The sequence below is a fragment of the Gobio gobio genome (assembly GCF_949357685.1).
Source record: "Gobio gobio genome assembly, chromosome: 2".
Classification (NCBI taxonomy): domain Eukaryota; kingdom Metazoa; phylum Chordata; class Actinopteri; order Cypriniformes; family Gobionidae; genus Gobio; species Gobio gobio.
Window position 1 is genome coordinate 52,576,671 of NC_137098.1, and position 15,867 is coordinate 52,592,537.

The following is a 15,867-nucleotide window of genomic DNA, read 5'->3' on the forward strand; positions in this document are numbered from 1 at the left end:
TTCGAATTGGATGTGGAAACCAAAGGTCAAGTTCATCCTCAAGAGCATCTTGATATATTTCTTAAATCTTGCAGTAAAAAATATTTGCAATTATTATCTGAACCTTTGAGTTGCCAACCAATATATTGGCATGGCTGATATATGGTTTTCATAATTGGCAATAACGGTTTCTGTTTGGTTGGTGGAGAGAATGCCAATGCCTGAGGACAGACGCACAGGAACACCCATTCTATGCTGTCATACTTTCTTTAGCAGTTCCAATAATTCTTTTGACAGAAATGGTAATTAAACCATATATTAAAAAGAATTATAGCATTTATTTGTAATATTAGTAATAAAAAAGACAAACGCTGTAATACTTCGACATACTGTCAGCAAATACACATTTATATAACTGAAAAAAAAAAGTATTTGTATTTCTAATAAATAAACACTATAATGGGATTAGAGAATCAAGAATTTGCTCTCTAAAATGTATAATAGTAAATTATGTCATTGATTCATTCTCAAATTATTTACTTCATATATAGTAAATATAATGTAAACATTTTATTGCAGCATGTGGTTATTTACAACCTTTAAATTAAACAGTATGATATCAAATACTGTAAAGCGGCCTTATATCAGCCATCCTGCTTTCTAAGATATTGGTATCGGCCAATAAATTCATATCTAAATCTACTAGAACTTTAAATTAGCATTGAATTACTGCATTACTAAGCAAATGCCTAAAACAAAGCAACATTAACACTAGCTGCCCAACCTACAGCCTAGTTAAAAAGATGTTTTCAATGATGTTTCAGAGATTCAAAGACAGCAATTACAGATTCAGAGGCCGCAATTACATTTTAACAAACATTTTCCCTTTGGAATAACATGCACTCATTAATTGTGTACAGTATGACCAAAAAGCATGTGTTAATAAAGCCATTTTGATTGGGTGTTGAGTCAATGGACACAAAGTTACGCATAGGTTAGAGGATGAGAAACAGGTGAAGGCCCTTTCTCTCACTCTAAATCTGTGTTTGTGGGGTCTGGGATTTCAGGGAACTGTAACACAAGCCTTTGGTGTCAGGTCACAGTATCAGCAAGGTGACACACTGAGTTACTGAGGACAAGGAAACCCTGTGTTAACACTTATTGGGGTGGTGTGCTTTTCAGACATGGATGCCACAATGCTGGAGAATAGAGTCGCAGGCCAAATGGGCATCAATTCAGGCTGAACACCAAGGTCTGTGCAAGTCCTATTGATAAAACGCGCATGCTTGTGTGATGCATGTGTATTAAAATAAACATTGCAATCAAAAAGTCAATAACGAAAGAGAAAATTCCCAAAGATGCAAAACTCAGTCCAAGTCATAAACATAAACACATTTTTTATGCAAAGCATCCTTCCCTGTGCCTGAACAAACCCATGGCGGATAATGCAAAATAATAACACATTTTCATACCTCTCCTCCTACATAGCAGGCTGAAACTCACCCACGACCTCACTAGTATGATTAACACCAGTGATTCATTCCTCACACTCTTCCTCTGCTAAAACAGACACACTCTGAAGAAGAGGTTAAAGATCTCGAAGAGGGCATCCGGAGAGCTGGACAAGGATATAAAGTCCTTCGTTTTTCATTAAGCCACTTAGCGGAAAACACACACGTTAGTGCTGCCAGTATTGTATGAAGCTCAGTCAGCATTAGTCACACTGGCATGAGTTATTAATGAGCATTGAATCTGTCCTCCTCCTCCTCCTCACTCTGAATGGCTCAATTTTCCATCCTCTGGCACTCGCACCGCAATCTGTGCCTTATCACATTGAGAGGGGCAAGGCTGGCTATTCTTACTGCATGTGGTCTTTCTAGTTCCCAAGTCAAATGCACTGCCTGTTGACTTATTTTCTCAATAGACCAGCAGCTCGAAACCTTTTTGACCGTCCACAACCACATTTAAGGCCCCTGCCCCCCTTTTTTATTTACAGAAATTAGGAGAATCCATAAATATAATTCAAACTAAAATACATTTTTTGAACTTCAGAAGCTTAAGTGTAAATTAAAATAAGAAATATCTTGATTTTTAGTTGTTATAGCTTATTTTAAAACATTTTAAAGGAATAGTTCACCCCAGAATGAAAATTGTGTCATTTACTCAGCCTTTTGTTGCTCCAAACCTGTATGAGTTTCTTCTGTTGAAGACAAAATTAGATCATTTAAAGAAGCCGTTAACTTTCATAGTATTTTTTCCTACCATGGATGTCAACGGCTATCGTCAACTGTTTTATTACCAACATGCTTTAAAATATCTTCTTTTGTGTTCAACAGAAAGAAGAAACTCATTCAGGTTTGGGACAACTTGAGGGTGAGTAAATGATGACCATTTTCATTTTTGGGAGAACATCTTTAGGCCCTCTAGGAAATTTGCTAGGGCCCCAGTCGAAAACCAGTGCTATAGACGGGTCTAAACTCCTTGATAACTTAATCTGTATCTGCAGACTCCATGTTACCGATAAAGCAGAGTACACTGATTATTAGTACGCCAAAGAGATAGGATTTTCAGTTTATCCATTGATTAAAATGACTTGCAGAAAAAAACACTGTTAAATCAGCCATAAAAGTACAACATCTACAACGAGGAACATGAAAGTTACCCTGACAAGCCTATCAATGAACAGTTAAGGGAAGTCGAGTCGAGTCAGGGAATTTTTTTTTTTTTACATCCAGTCACCTGTCTTTCAGCTTGAGGGAAATACAATTCAATAGAAAAGCAAGAATTACGTCAATCCCAACAACAAAAACACACATTCATACATATTAGTTTCTGTGCAGTCAGTGAAGAGATGCCTCACCTGGCTGGATGAATTCTCTATAACACCAACACCTTGAGGCCGGGTTGACATTTTCGCCCAGGTATTCTCAAAAACAGGGCCAAGGGGGGAAATATAAATGGAAAATCGTTTTTAGTGGTTGACCAGCATTTATAAGCTTGCCGTTGGAGGCTATTCGTCTGTTCTGAGTCTGACAGAAGTAATCAGTGTTGCTAGCTAGCTTAAACTAGCCACGCAGACAGAGATCAACAAGTTGAAGCCCAACATCAGTCCATATGTGGAGGGGGGAAAAAAACTTGTAATAAAGTCTCCAGTTGAAAATAAACAGCCAGTCCTTGATGATGCTTTATGAAGATCTTCTTGGAGAGACTAACATGGAGCCCACTTACATTTATACTTGCTTCCCAGCGAAATAAGTAAGTTTAAAAACAATTAATATCCTCCTTGATCTTAAAAATGACAGTCACAGAGAACGAGGACACGAAATGGAAAAGTATCTCTCTGCGAGCGATATGAAGTGTAAGGCCAACCAAAACAATAACAAATTACAATTTTACCGACCTTTAAAAAAAAACAATAAGTGTCAACAAAAGGTGAAAAATACCTCAACCGTCAGTATGAGGTAACTTAAACGAAACAAACGGCGCAGGACTGAACACGCACATAAAGAAAAATCAACCGTGAGAGCTGAGCATGAAGGACTAGCAGACGTAAGATGGATTTCAAAAATGATCAATCCCGAGAAACCCTCATGATCCACGAAACCGTCTTCCGCCACTCACGGGATCCCGGTGACCAAAGGTTCTTGAATGAAAGGAGACTTCCGAGGGCTCGTATCCAAAGAGAAACATCCACAGTCATGTAGTAAAATCCATGATTGGCTTCGGGGCTGTGCTGAAATGGGCTTCACTGGAGGCGGATCGGTGTCGTACTGCGGCCGAGCTGCTCAAACGCTCGTGCCTGATACCGGAACAAGCGCGAGAGGCAACATGGCCGATCTCCGGAGCGAGCGGAGGGGGGGCTGAACGGGGAGGGGCGGCGGCAGCGGATCCGTGCACGGATCCTCTAGGCGTCAGTCGGTGCTCGCATACTGCGGTATTCGCGGTCGTAAAGGCGACTGTAGACGTGGGGTGACATCATGCGGTCGTTGTTACCGTGGAGATTAAAAAAAAAAAAATTAGCAGATGCCTGGACACAGGAAACAGCATCTGTGTGACTGACCTGCTGTGCGATTGAATGGAAAGTGTTCAAATAACTGAAGAGGCATTTTATTATTTTATTTTTAAAGAACGTTTAATTTTGAACAGGTTTGAACGCGATAGTATTTACAGCTAAATCATAATTTTACAGACACTTAAAAAAAATAAAAATGGTTAATCTAAAAGCATGTATATACAAAACAGACACCAAAATAGCTTTTTTTCATAGATTAAACCTTAATTCTTTCAGATGAGTAAATCAGAAAACAAATCTCTATTTTTGTCAAATAAAGGAATACTTCAGCTGTCATTTGTTTGTTCACCCATACATCATTCCATAAACAAATGCTGTTGATTTCTGAGTAAATGATGTTTGGTTAACTAGTCCTCTTCGGAAGGAAACAGTCCACTCTTAATGATCTATAATAATGAGCTTGTATCACAAATCATAACATTATAGGAGAGTGACTTCCCCATCTGAGCATAAACTAATGTTCATAAATGATGATATAATGCAAATGAAATACCTGAGTGAAAGTGTAACGCACTTCTTTAAATAAGCCACAATCAACACACAAAGAACAAAATCTGAAAAAACAACAGCATTAAAAAAAAAATGCATGTAAAACCGAATTGTGATGCAAGTGTTTAGTCTCTTAGTTCCTCTACTGGCATAGTGAAAAGGTCGGAGAAGAAGCTCCCTTCGTTGTCACCTCCCCCAAAAACCAGCAGCGTTTGTGGGGCTGACTCTGAAAGTTCCTCCTGTTCATCTATAGATCCCTTTAAAAGCAAAGATACTAGTATTAAAGTTCTGTGCGGTGAAAATCAATAGCTATAAATAACCTAAACTACTTTAGAAAAGGTGTCCATAATGTGAATTGTATTTTTTTTTTTTTTTACCTTTCTGCATGTGGTGGGCATGGTAATAATGGAATGTCCAGCTCGGGGAACAGAATTGAGCTGGGGTAGAATCAGAGATGACCAGCAACATGTGTCTGGAGAAAAAAAAGCATGAAAAAGAAAATAGTAAAAGCTAGTTGATTTAAAGGGATTATTCCAGGTTAAATGTTCAAATCTATCAACAGCATTTATGGCATATGACAACATACACTACAATTCAAAAGTTTGGGGTCAGTAAGATAAAAAAAAAATTACAACTTTTATTCAGCGATAATTACCAATATTTACAATGATATAAAAGATTTTTATTGCAAATAAATTGTTGTTGTTTGACACTTTCTATTCATCAGTCCTGAAAAATGTATCACCGTTTCCACTTTTCTGGAAGAGGAATGGCTCAAAATCCATCAGACCACTGTGAAGGACTTTTATCGGTCATTCCCACGAACTGATGCTGTATTGGCCGCAAAAGGAGGTCTACAGCAGACTAATAAATTATTCTGTTCAGTTCAGTTTCATTGTCAATATTTTAATACCCTGTGTATATAAACAAACAAAAACAGTTCATTAAATTATATATTGTATTATATATATTAGGGCTGGGCAAATGAACGCGTTAACACGGGCGATTAATTTTTTCAGCTGAACGCATTAAAAATATTTAACGCAAATAACGCAACGTCCGTTTTTATATCCATTTTTGCTTAGCGTTACATGACCACGCTCCTAATCATGTAAATGCTTCCAAGCGCGACAAGACACGAGAACGCGCTGTATGTCAATGTCCTGTCTGTGTGGCTGCGTCTAATGTCAGCTAATCAAGGGACACACACGCACGCACAAGTTTCCTGCTCACATAGAGTTCTCTTTTGCTCTTGAACAAACAATAACAACAACACAGATAATTTTGAGTATTCTCATATTAGGAGTCTTAAATTAGTTAAATAACGTCTTAAATGAACTTAAGAGTAGTGAGGAAATGAGATGCACGGGACAGCGCGTCACACCAGAGTCATGTTCGTCAGCGGCCGTTCTTAAAGGGACAGGAGCACTGATGATGCCTGTCATTAATGTTCATCAAAGAACAACGGAAACAGAGAAAATTGTAGCTTTAATGATGATTAATCTACTATTTCATTTATTATTTATGCAGTTAAGAAAGGTGTTTGATAATCATTACATTTCTGTATATGTCTAACAGGGAAGGCCACAGGTAAAAATAACATTTATTATAATGGGTTTATGTAAAGATTGTTTCGTAAACAAAAACTGAAACTAAGACTAAAACTATTGGTCAAAAAACATTTTCGAAAACTGAAATACAATTAAAAAATCATAATAAATGAAAAACTAAAACCAAACGAAACTAACAACTCTTACTGAAAAACTAACTGAAATAAAATAAATATTCGTTTTCGTAATTAATAAGCTCTCTTTACTGTGGCGGAAAATCTGACCTGTGGCGGTTGAGTGTCTGTATGTCTGTCTGAAGTGATCTGAGGAGATGAACCGCTGTCCTGTGACGCGACGCGTGCAGTGAACACATCGCTAGAAACGGCTGCTCACAAAGAATGCGTTCGTGGCAGTGTAATGGGAAATGACACAAGGTAATGAGATGCACGTTGAACTTCTTTTAACTTAAGCTCACTGCTTTTAGAATGACGTTTCACACGCGACGAGAGACGCAGGTGCAACAGCAACTATAGTAGCAAGCAAGTGCTACTGTGTGTTTGAGATTTCATGTTCGCATAATATTTACAGACTCAAAGGTGTTATCATTGTTTTTACAAATCATTTACTAATAATAATACTATTATTATCCGTGTGGAGACATTTCCCCACGAAGTAGGGAATACCAGGACACATACAGCATACACTTCATTATTTCATCGGTCTTCACAACAGTTTGTGTTGGCTGTAGTCAGATGACTTTAGCTGTGGTCAACTGTTAGCCTACATTGTACTACTGAAGAAATTAAAATAAGCTTATAATTGTTTAACAATATTTAATCTTTAATATGAATGAGTTTGTCTAGAATTTATCATTTTTACTTTTAGATTTTTACATTGCATTTATTTGGTTCTTTGTTCAATCTCAGACCATTGTTTGTCGTATAGGTCATAGTTCGACTCTTAAAGGTGAAGACCCAACTTTATGCATGTTTTGTAAGATTCCCCTCTTTTGTTGGACTGTCCTGGGTTAAAACAAGAATTCTCTTTTATCAAGTAATTTCACTTAAGGACTTATTTAGAAAGATTATGCATGAAAAGGTTTTGGATTTTTTAAATCATAAATTAATTTTAAAAATCTTGTATAATATGACTTGTTGTGTTTGTTTGCTTGTTTTTTTGTATTTATATGATATTTGTATTTTTGTAATTTAATTTTTGCCATGAATATAGCCTTAGATGCTTACATGGCATTAAATAAAACAATCTGTATTCCATTATTTTATTATTAAGATGTCTGCACAATAGTTAACTCTAATCTGTGCAAACATTAAGCTTTGCTGAAATTAAAAATCTTGATTTGGCCTCTACACTGCGTTCTGGTAACTAGCTAAACTATAATTACTAAAACTGAAACGAAATGTATAAAAACTAAATAGAAATGTGTTTACAAAATAAAAACTAAACTAAAACTAGCAAAACTATTTATAAAACTAACTAAAATTTGTAGCAAAATTCAAAACGATAATAAAATAAAAACTAATTTAAAAATGCAAAACTATAATAACCTTGATACTGTAATGTAACGTCATTAATGTTTCATAGAGACATTAGTATCAGTGATACTGGCCTTCATTCATAAAAAGATGCCACTACAACACATATTTAAAATATACTGTCTTTAAATTGTTTCTACATTAATTTGGAGAGTAACTGAAATTATTACAATATCAAAATATTAAAAACTTGCAATTAAATCGCGATTAATTACAGAAAAGAATCAGATTAATTACAACCCCAAATCAGAAAAAGTTGGGACAGTATGGAAAACGCACAAAAAAAAAAAGAAGTGATTTCTAAATTTACTTTGACTTGTATTTCATTGCAGACAATATGAACACAAAATATTTCATGTTTTGTCTGGTCAACTTCCTGTCATTCAAACCTGCAACACATTTAAAAAAAAGTTGGGACAGTAAAGCATTTACCACTTTGTAATGTTGCCATTCCTTTTCACAACACTTAAAAGACATTTAGGGACTGAAGACACCAAGTGATGAAGTGTTTCAGGTGTAATTTTGTTCCATTCTTCCTGCAAACAAGTCTTAAGGTGGGAAACAGTACGGGGTCTTTGTTGTCGCATTTTGCGCTTCAAAATGCGCCACATTCTCTTTTGGAGACAGGTCGGGACAGCAGGCAGGCCAGTCAAGTACCCGTACCCTCTTCCTCCGCAGCCAGGACTTTGTAATGTGTGCAGAATGTGGTTTTGCATTGTCTTGTTGAAATATGCATGGACGTCCCTGGAAAAGATGTCTTCTTGAAGGCAGCATATTATGCTCCAAAATCTCTATGTACTTTTCAGCATTAATGGTGCCTTCACAGAAGTGCAAGTTACCTTTGTCAAGGGCACTGACACACCCCATACCATGACACCCCATACCTTGTTGCTGGTAACAGTCTGGATGATCCTTTTCTTCTTTGGTCCGGAGCACACGGCGTCCATTCCTCCCAAAAAATACCTCAAATACTGATTCATCTGACCACAGTACACGTTTCCACTGTGTGATGGTCCATCCCAGATGCCTCCGAGCCCAGAGAAGTCGACGGTGCTTCTGGACACTGTTAACATAGGGCTTCCTTTTGGCACAGTACAGTTTTAACTGCATTTGTGGATGTAACTACATATTGTGGTACTTGACAAAGGTTTGCCAAAGTAGTCCTGAGCCCATGTGGTGATATCGCTTATAGATGAATGACGATCCTTGATGCAGTGCCGCCTGAGGGATCGGAGATCACGGTTGTTCAGCTTAGGCTTGCGCCCTTGTCCTTTACGCACTGAAATTCCTCCAGATTCCTTGAATCTTTTAATTATGTTATGCACTGTTGAATGCGAAATATCCAAATCTCTTCCTATCTTTCTTTGAGGAACATTGTTTTTAAACATTTCAATAATTTTCTCATATTTTTTGGCAAACTGGCGATCCTCTGCCCATCTTTGCTCCTAAAGGATGAGACCTTTCTTGGATGCTGATTTTGTACCAAATCATAATTACAATCACCTGTTGACATCACCTGTTTCAAATCACATCATTATTTAACCATTTTACCTCATTACTAGCCCTAAATTCCTCCTGTCCCAACTTTTTTTTAAATGTGTTGCGGGTCTGAATGACAGGAAAGGATGCATATTTACAAATGACATGAAGTTGACCAGACAAAACATGAAATATTTTGTGTTCATATTGTCTGCAATGAAATACAAGTCAAAGTAAATTTAGAAATCACTTCTTTTTTTATTTATTTGTGTTTTCCATACTGTCCCAACTTTTTCTGATTTGGGGTTGTAGTAAAAAAAAAAAAAAAAAAACCCGATTCCCAGCACTCTCATTTTCATATATATACTTTTACTGTATTGATCAAATAAATGCAGCCTTGTTGTAACCTGACAAGCCAGACCCACATCAAGATGTTGGGTCTGGGAACACCATTGGTCAACTCTGCCGTCATTATATTAAGCCCGCCCACCAACTCTATACACGATGTGATTGGCCTGACCAGAGTTTGGTTTTTCCAGCTCGCAAGCCAACGGAGAGTTGCTAGACTACCCTGGCTGCTAATTAGGTTTGCTGCCGCTAGGTTGCATCTAGATTTCTAGGCAAGCCTTGTTGAGCATAAGAGACTTCTAGAGAATATTACAGACCCAAAATCTTTGAACTAGTGTATATAGTAGCAACCATAGAGTCCTCAAAAAAAAAAAAAAAAAAAAAAACCCTGGTCTCACCTGTATTGAAGATGAATGCGTCACTCAGTGCGTTGTTCCCATTGTATCCGCCATGGATCAGGAAGCTGCAGTCTGAAAGAACCGCGCAGCCATGCCAGCTGTGATACAGTATGGGACAGAGGTCAAACACTCAATACATCTAGGTTGATCAAGATGCCAAATCATTTAACCATTATAAGACAACTGAAATTCTGTTATATGTTTTGTTTCCAGTTGAGAGCATGTTTTTAAGAAACAAAATAGACTGTTTTAGTTTTTATTTACACTAAGAATTAATTGTGTCATGTTTTAAATACCTTCTAGGAGAAGGGGCTGTTCCACTTGTCTTCACAGCAGAAAACTCCATCAGGCCTGAAATAGAATGTGACAATGTGCCATTTTAAGCAGACTAGTCCACTTTTTAAAGAGCGCTTCAGTAATTAATGTGTAAAACAGTATTATACCAGGTATTAAATATGCAAAAAATCTACACAGATCTACATGAAGAATAGAAAAGTATAACAGTTTCAAGTGCAAAAAAATGGCTATGACACTCCTCTACCAAGTAAAACATGTTTAGTAGATTTTTTTCCCTCAAGCAACAGTACTGAGATTACTTCTGAGTGGTAAAACATCTCCTTCCTGCAGTGATTGCATTAAACTTTCTTACTGTCAGGGTTGTAAAAATTCTGTCATAATCTATTATTACCCATCATTTTAATTTTCATATTTTAATGATAAGATATTTAATAGCTTTTGTTATCGTTTACATTTTCATTTTTAACCATGAATTTACAGGACAAGGATATAGGCTAGATTATTATTTAAAGAGAACAGATGATGAACAGAGACTGTGCTTTAGTTCAACACCACACAAAGCAGATGACGGAGGCCACTGAAACACAACCTTTGTGCCTGAACAACGCAATATTACAAAATACAATTACGATAAACACGTCATTCAAAAAAATTAACCAGACTCAATCGACTTTCTGTATCTGCCTGAACTCAAACCTTCCTCCTGGTCCACATGGACTTAAACTGTGTCCTCGCCTGTGCCGGTATTTTGCTGACTTTCGACTCCTTCATCCTCCACTGCATCCACATCAGTGCCTCTTTTATCAACAAGACCACAACTATTTGGCCATCTGTAGAAACTTCATGTCATATTGATACAATACTAGATAATCGCTAAATGAATATGCACACTCGCCACCAACTGGGCAGGGGTGGGAATTACAGTTACTAGTTCAAATAGATCACCCTCAGTGTAATGTGTCAAAATGACAGATTCAGATTTTGCCATCACTGGTCAAAAAATTCAGCCAATCACAGAAAATATTTGGTTACCGCGACTACTGCCTTCCAGTGACTTTACACTTAAGTTATTCCTCATTTTCCCCAATAAGAAATCACAGTGAGAAACCAAATTAAAATCAAATAATACGTATCTTGAAAAGATTCACAATTATCGCAGTGCTTACCAAGGTCTAGCATGAACATGTCATTGAAGCAGACAGGGGTGTCCCATCCACCAAACACAAAGATCCTCCCCTGCATCACACATGCTGAGTGCCTGCACAAATGAATCAAAAGAAAAACTCATATGCCACATGCACAGCTGAAAATGTAACCATGCAATTGATGAAATATTACACATCTCAAAATGTTTCTAATGTAACTTTAAATAACTTCGATTTATTTTATTTTTTTAAATGGAGACGTGAACTGCCCTACCCAGAGCGTGGAGCAGGTTTCTCTCCATTGACAATGGGTTGATACCAAATGGCCATATCGGGGTTAAAGATGTAGATGGAGTCACTGCAGCCGTCAGGTTCTGGATGCGGGCGAGGAAACACTCCTCCAAACACAAAGAGCTCTCCCCGGAACATGCTGCAGCTGTGGTAGGCCAGAGGAGGCACTTTTCCCTGCGCCTAAAGAGGTAAACAAAATTCAGAAGAGTTTTTAAGAATAGTCAGAACCTACTGGCTGCTGAGATCTGCATTTACGACGGATGTGAAAAAGCTGAGATCTATAACACAAAAACAAATCATATGTGCCTATTCATGTGTTGCAGTAATACTGTACAGTCTTTTGAAGATAATTGACAGGTTTTTGTTGTTAATCCTAGAATAAATTGCAGACTAACCTCAACCAAAGTCCAACGCCAGCTTTGTGTGTCTAAGATGTGAACATCATTAAACCATTTCTTATGCTTTGAGCCACCAAACACAAAGATTCGCTTAGACTCTGGGTCATAGGTTGCAGTGTGACCAATGCGGGCCTCAGGGGTTGGTCCTTCTGCCAGGGTTTCAGCAGGTACCCAAGAAAGATCCTCTGAAAAATAAAGTTTTCATGAAATCAAAATGGACAGTGTACTTATTATACTGTCCAAAGATTATTATTTGACATTATTTTTTTAATTCATGTACCCTCATAATCTTTTATCAAAATAATTTCCAAAATCTTTTCTTTTCTCAGATGATGTGTTGACAGACGTGAGGGTGGGATAACCTGTCACTCACATGATATCACCGCAATAGCAAACCACAATGATCCAATCAATTCCCGATGGACAAAATCAAATCCCAAACTAAAAACAACTCTCTTGTTCAACACACTTAGATATGCATCACAATAAGAAAGAAATGACTATAGTAACTTCTGTTTTAAGAGCAGAGTTATATTTACCAAGTGATAGCAGATCTAATAATATAATATCAATTACAATCAATTGACAGTGAAATTCTTACCTGTGCACAGTTTCCAGATGGGGTCTTTGCTGAACTGCATTCTGGATCCTTGTCCTCCAATCAAAATGGCTGTCTGAGGATCAATGGGACAGAGAGTCTGACCCCAGCGACCTGACGGCTTGTTCAATGGAGCTGGAAAAGGAATATTGGCAAACATAAAACCACTATCATAAAACATTATTAATACGCTCCACATGCCAGCAATGAAAAAGTTCACTCACCAGTCTGTGAGGGTGTTTTGGCCTGCTTGCCTTTAGCTTTGTGGCTTTGAGAACTAGAAGTTGCAGTCTGTTCCTCCTTTTGAGAGAACAGACGTGTTTGACCTCCACGAGGATTATTCTTGCCCCGTCTGTGAGGTGTTGCCTTTTCGGAGGCGTTAGGACAGATGTTCTCCTTTCCTCTCCCTTCATTGATTTCTTCTTCCTCCTCTCCCTGAGACCATTTCCTCTTGCCTAGACACTCCCTTAATGCAGATGCTGTGGAGTTGCACTAAAACAATGTATTGGGAGAAAACACTGCAGGTAAGTACCCGCAAACACAGAGCGAACCCAACTCATGTCAATCTCAGTCAAAATAGGTTAAACTCACCTCTGGAGTGCATTCCATCTGTGAAACAGTCAACACTGGATCCAAATCAATAGTACCCTTTGGAAAACAGGATCATGGGTAAATTTGTTGTCAGAATGGGTTATGCATAGGTTTACAGACTATAAATTACAAAACACTAAATTATTGAATTTTACTTCTTAAAAATGATGGATAATTTGATTAAGCTTTCAGCAAAGACTGTACCATCTTCAGTTGTGTTTAAAACATTCTGCATGAATCTATTCTGGAGATTTCGCAATGTAACAGAAGTAGCAACAGATCTTTTGAAACACATCACCTGGCTAAATACATCTCTTATTCATTGGACGGAGGCAGATTTGAGCTTGCAGTTCATTGTAAGGAGTTTAATCAAACAAATTAATTTGAGAAATCTGGCATGTGTTACCTATTGTTCTACTGAGTTATGACATTTAAAAAAAATGATAAGTCACAAAAAAAGAAAGAAATACATGTACATATAGGGTTGTAAAAACAATATATCACGTGTCACAATATATCACAATAAGAAAATGTGGATGGTGACAATACATATATTGTGTATGGTTCACCTAAAATGAAAATTACTGTGAGAAAATTGTAGTGTCATTACTACATAACTACTATACATCATGTATAATAATGCAATGGGGGAATATTTGTGGGTCCTGATAATGCCAAATGTCTTGTTTCCAGTAAAAAATTTAAATATATCTAATCAGTGACAGAGTGCAAGCATATTCGTCCAAATATAATTCTGTATTTTCAGCTTCAGAACCATGAATATTTTTATTCTGGTGTCACCATTGTCCTGTGCATTGGGTTACCAGCACCAATTCCAAGCCTATTCATTTCCACCCCTAGCATTTTAATCAACAGTACATTTTTGTTAACCTTTTACCATACATCTTTGATTATCGCAGTAATATCATGTTCAGCATCGCGATATATATATCGAATCATGACATGAGGGTATCTTTACACCTCTTATGCACAGATTAATAGTTCGCATTAAAGGGATATCCCTTTAAGATCATAAACATGCATTTAGAAAATGGATAGGGTGAATTTTCCTTTCATGCAGTCTGAGCTTAAATCTTTGACCAGTCTCTTACCCCACTGAGTTTGACACTTAAGGTTGCTCCACTGGACCAGACTCCATCCTCACCAGCTTCCCATGACAGACATCTGAGGAGAGGGAACGTTTAGTAAGGGGTTAAAGATTACAATCTAAAACATACTAGCTTGTTTTAACACAAACAGTAAACTTACTTATTGAAAGGTGTTAGTTTTCCCATATTAATGGGTATGTCCCTCTCATCAGCAAGTTCCACAGAGATTGAGTCTCGTTTTCCCCAGTCTCCTCTGGAGAAGAGAACCATCAGCTGAACACTAGGCTGGATCTCAACTGAGCTTTGCCACCCATCACGCCTGATGTGGACAATAAATCATGAAGATTAAAATTCCCTTATTTAAAGTACTCCGTTTAACATATAATAACCGAGAGACGTAGCTACAGTACAGTTGATATTGTGCACAACTTTGTAGTTGCGCAATAATTTCAAGAGGCGGGAGATAGAAAGTATGTATGCATTGCACTGTCAACGCTTGCATGACTCCAAACATTGCTTAATAATAATAAAATATATGAAGCTATCTGAATATCATTTCATGCATGAAACCATTTGAATCACTGGAAGCATGCGCAGCTTGAGTTGCATTAAAATAATGCACAATGTAGTGGCGTTCCAATGTTTGTTTATCTCATTGAACTTTACCTTAAGATCTGCTGTGGTGGTTCATCTACTCCAAATATTGCATAAACACCAAAGTCGTCCATTTTAACGCGTTTAAGATCACACTGACACTCTCCAACAGAACAGATACAAAAAAAAGTAAATTCGCAAAGCTCTGATAAGCAGAGCTCTATCTCCCGCCGACCGGACGCACAATACATATAAAACCCGCGCCACCGCCACTACGTCTCATTCACGAAGCGCAGTGATTGGATGAGTGGGCTGATACGCAATACAGTCGACCAATCCTGTAGAAGAAGCAACCGTTTTCCGGTTGTTGCAATGTTGATTGCTAGGTAAAGCCAGCCAATGGATGAATGACTTTATAACAGGCGGGATGCATGCTCGTCATGGAGGAGGGACATTTTTGTGTTGGTTGGTTAATTTAATTTCATAACATAAACATCCAATTAAATTGTTGGTTATTATATATTGTAAATTAACGTTTCTCTTAGTATTTTTACATTCAAATGTAATCGTAATAATGTCGTGTAATATGTCAATAAACTCAACGAACTACATAAATCAAAATATTGTCCACTGGTGACACCTGCTGGTCAAGTGTATAACTGCCATGAAAATATACTGTATTATTTGTACGGCGTTTTAAAACATATTCCCCCTGGTTTCACAGACAACACTTAAAACTAGTCCCAGACTAAAATGCATTATTGAGCTTTTTAACTGATAGCAACTTGCACTGACATATGTTACTGCCATTGTTTTGTCTCAAGATGCACACAGTAATGTTATTGTTTCTAAGGCACGTTTATAAAAGCTACTTAAATACCCTAATTGAACTTAAAACTCTAATCCTGGCGTAATCTAAACCCTGTCTGTGGAACCGGACATTAGTTCCTAAAAATGTACAGATTTGAATATATAA

General features: G+C 37.3%; 2 protein-coding genes across 14 annotated transcripts in view; both read right to left on the reverse strand.

Moving 5' to 3' along the window:
- mark2b (MAP/microtubule affinity-regulating kinase 2b) overlaps positions 1-3,825 on the reverse strand; it is a 53,648-nt gene extending 49,823 nt beyond the window's left edge. For all 13 annotated transcript variants that reach the window (XM_079811084.1, XM_079811082.1, XM_079811092.1 and 10 more), the window contains exon 1: positions 2,840-3,825. In XM_079811084.1, the coding sequence (XP_079667210.1) occupies positions 2,840-2,890 (51 nt within the window). In that variant the 5' untranslated portion in view covers positions 2,891-3,825. The remainder of the gene's footprint in view (positions 1-2,839) is intronic.
- A 277-nt stretch (positions 3,826-4,102) lies between these two features.
- krcp (kelch repeat-containing protein) lies at positions 4,103-15,183 on the reverse strand. Its single transcript, XM_079843068.1, has 13 exons — positions 14,964-15,183; positions 14,458-14,616; positions 14,301-14,373; positions 13,189-13,245; positions 12,822-13,089; positions 12,601-12,732; positions 11,997-12,184; positions 11,585-11,781; positions 11,332-11,423; positions 10,165-10,219; positions 9,869-9,966; positions 4,918-5,012; positions 4,103-4,797 (listed from the first exon to the last, which is right to left on the reverse strand). Exons 1-13 carry the CDS (start codon positions 15,140-15,142, stop codon positions 4,666-4,668), a joined length of 1,725 nt encoding a protein of 574 aa, XP_079699194.1. The 5' UTR covers positions 15,143-15,183; the 3' UTR covers positions 4,103-4,665.
- Positions 15,184-15,867: the final 684 nt, after the last annotated feature.

Bases quoted from the DNA above. Each gene is read 5' to 3' on its own strand.
- krcp (XM_079843068.1), bottom strand. From the start codon at position 15,142: ATGTATTGTGCGTCCGGTCGGCGGGAGATAGAGCTCTGCTTATCAGAG. The intron at 14,617-14,963 runs GTAAAGTTCAAT...TGTCCACATCAG, and splicing joins CCACCACAGCAGATCTTAAG to GCGTGATGGGTGGCAAAGCT. The intron at 13,246-14,300 runs GTAAGAGACTGG...TGTTTTCCAAAG, and splicing joins TAAGTGTCAAACTCAGTGGG to GGTACTATTGATTTGGATCC.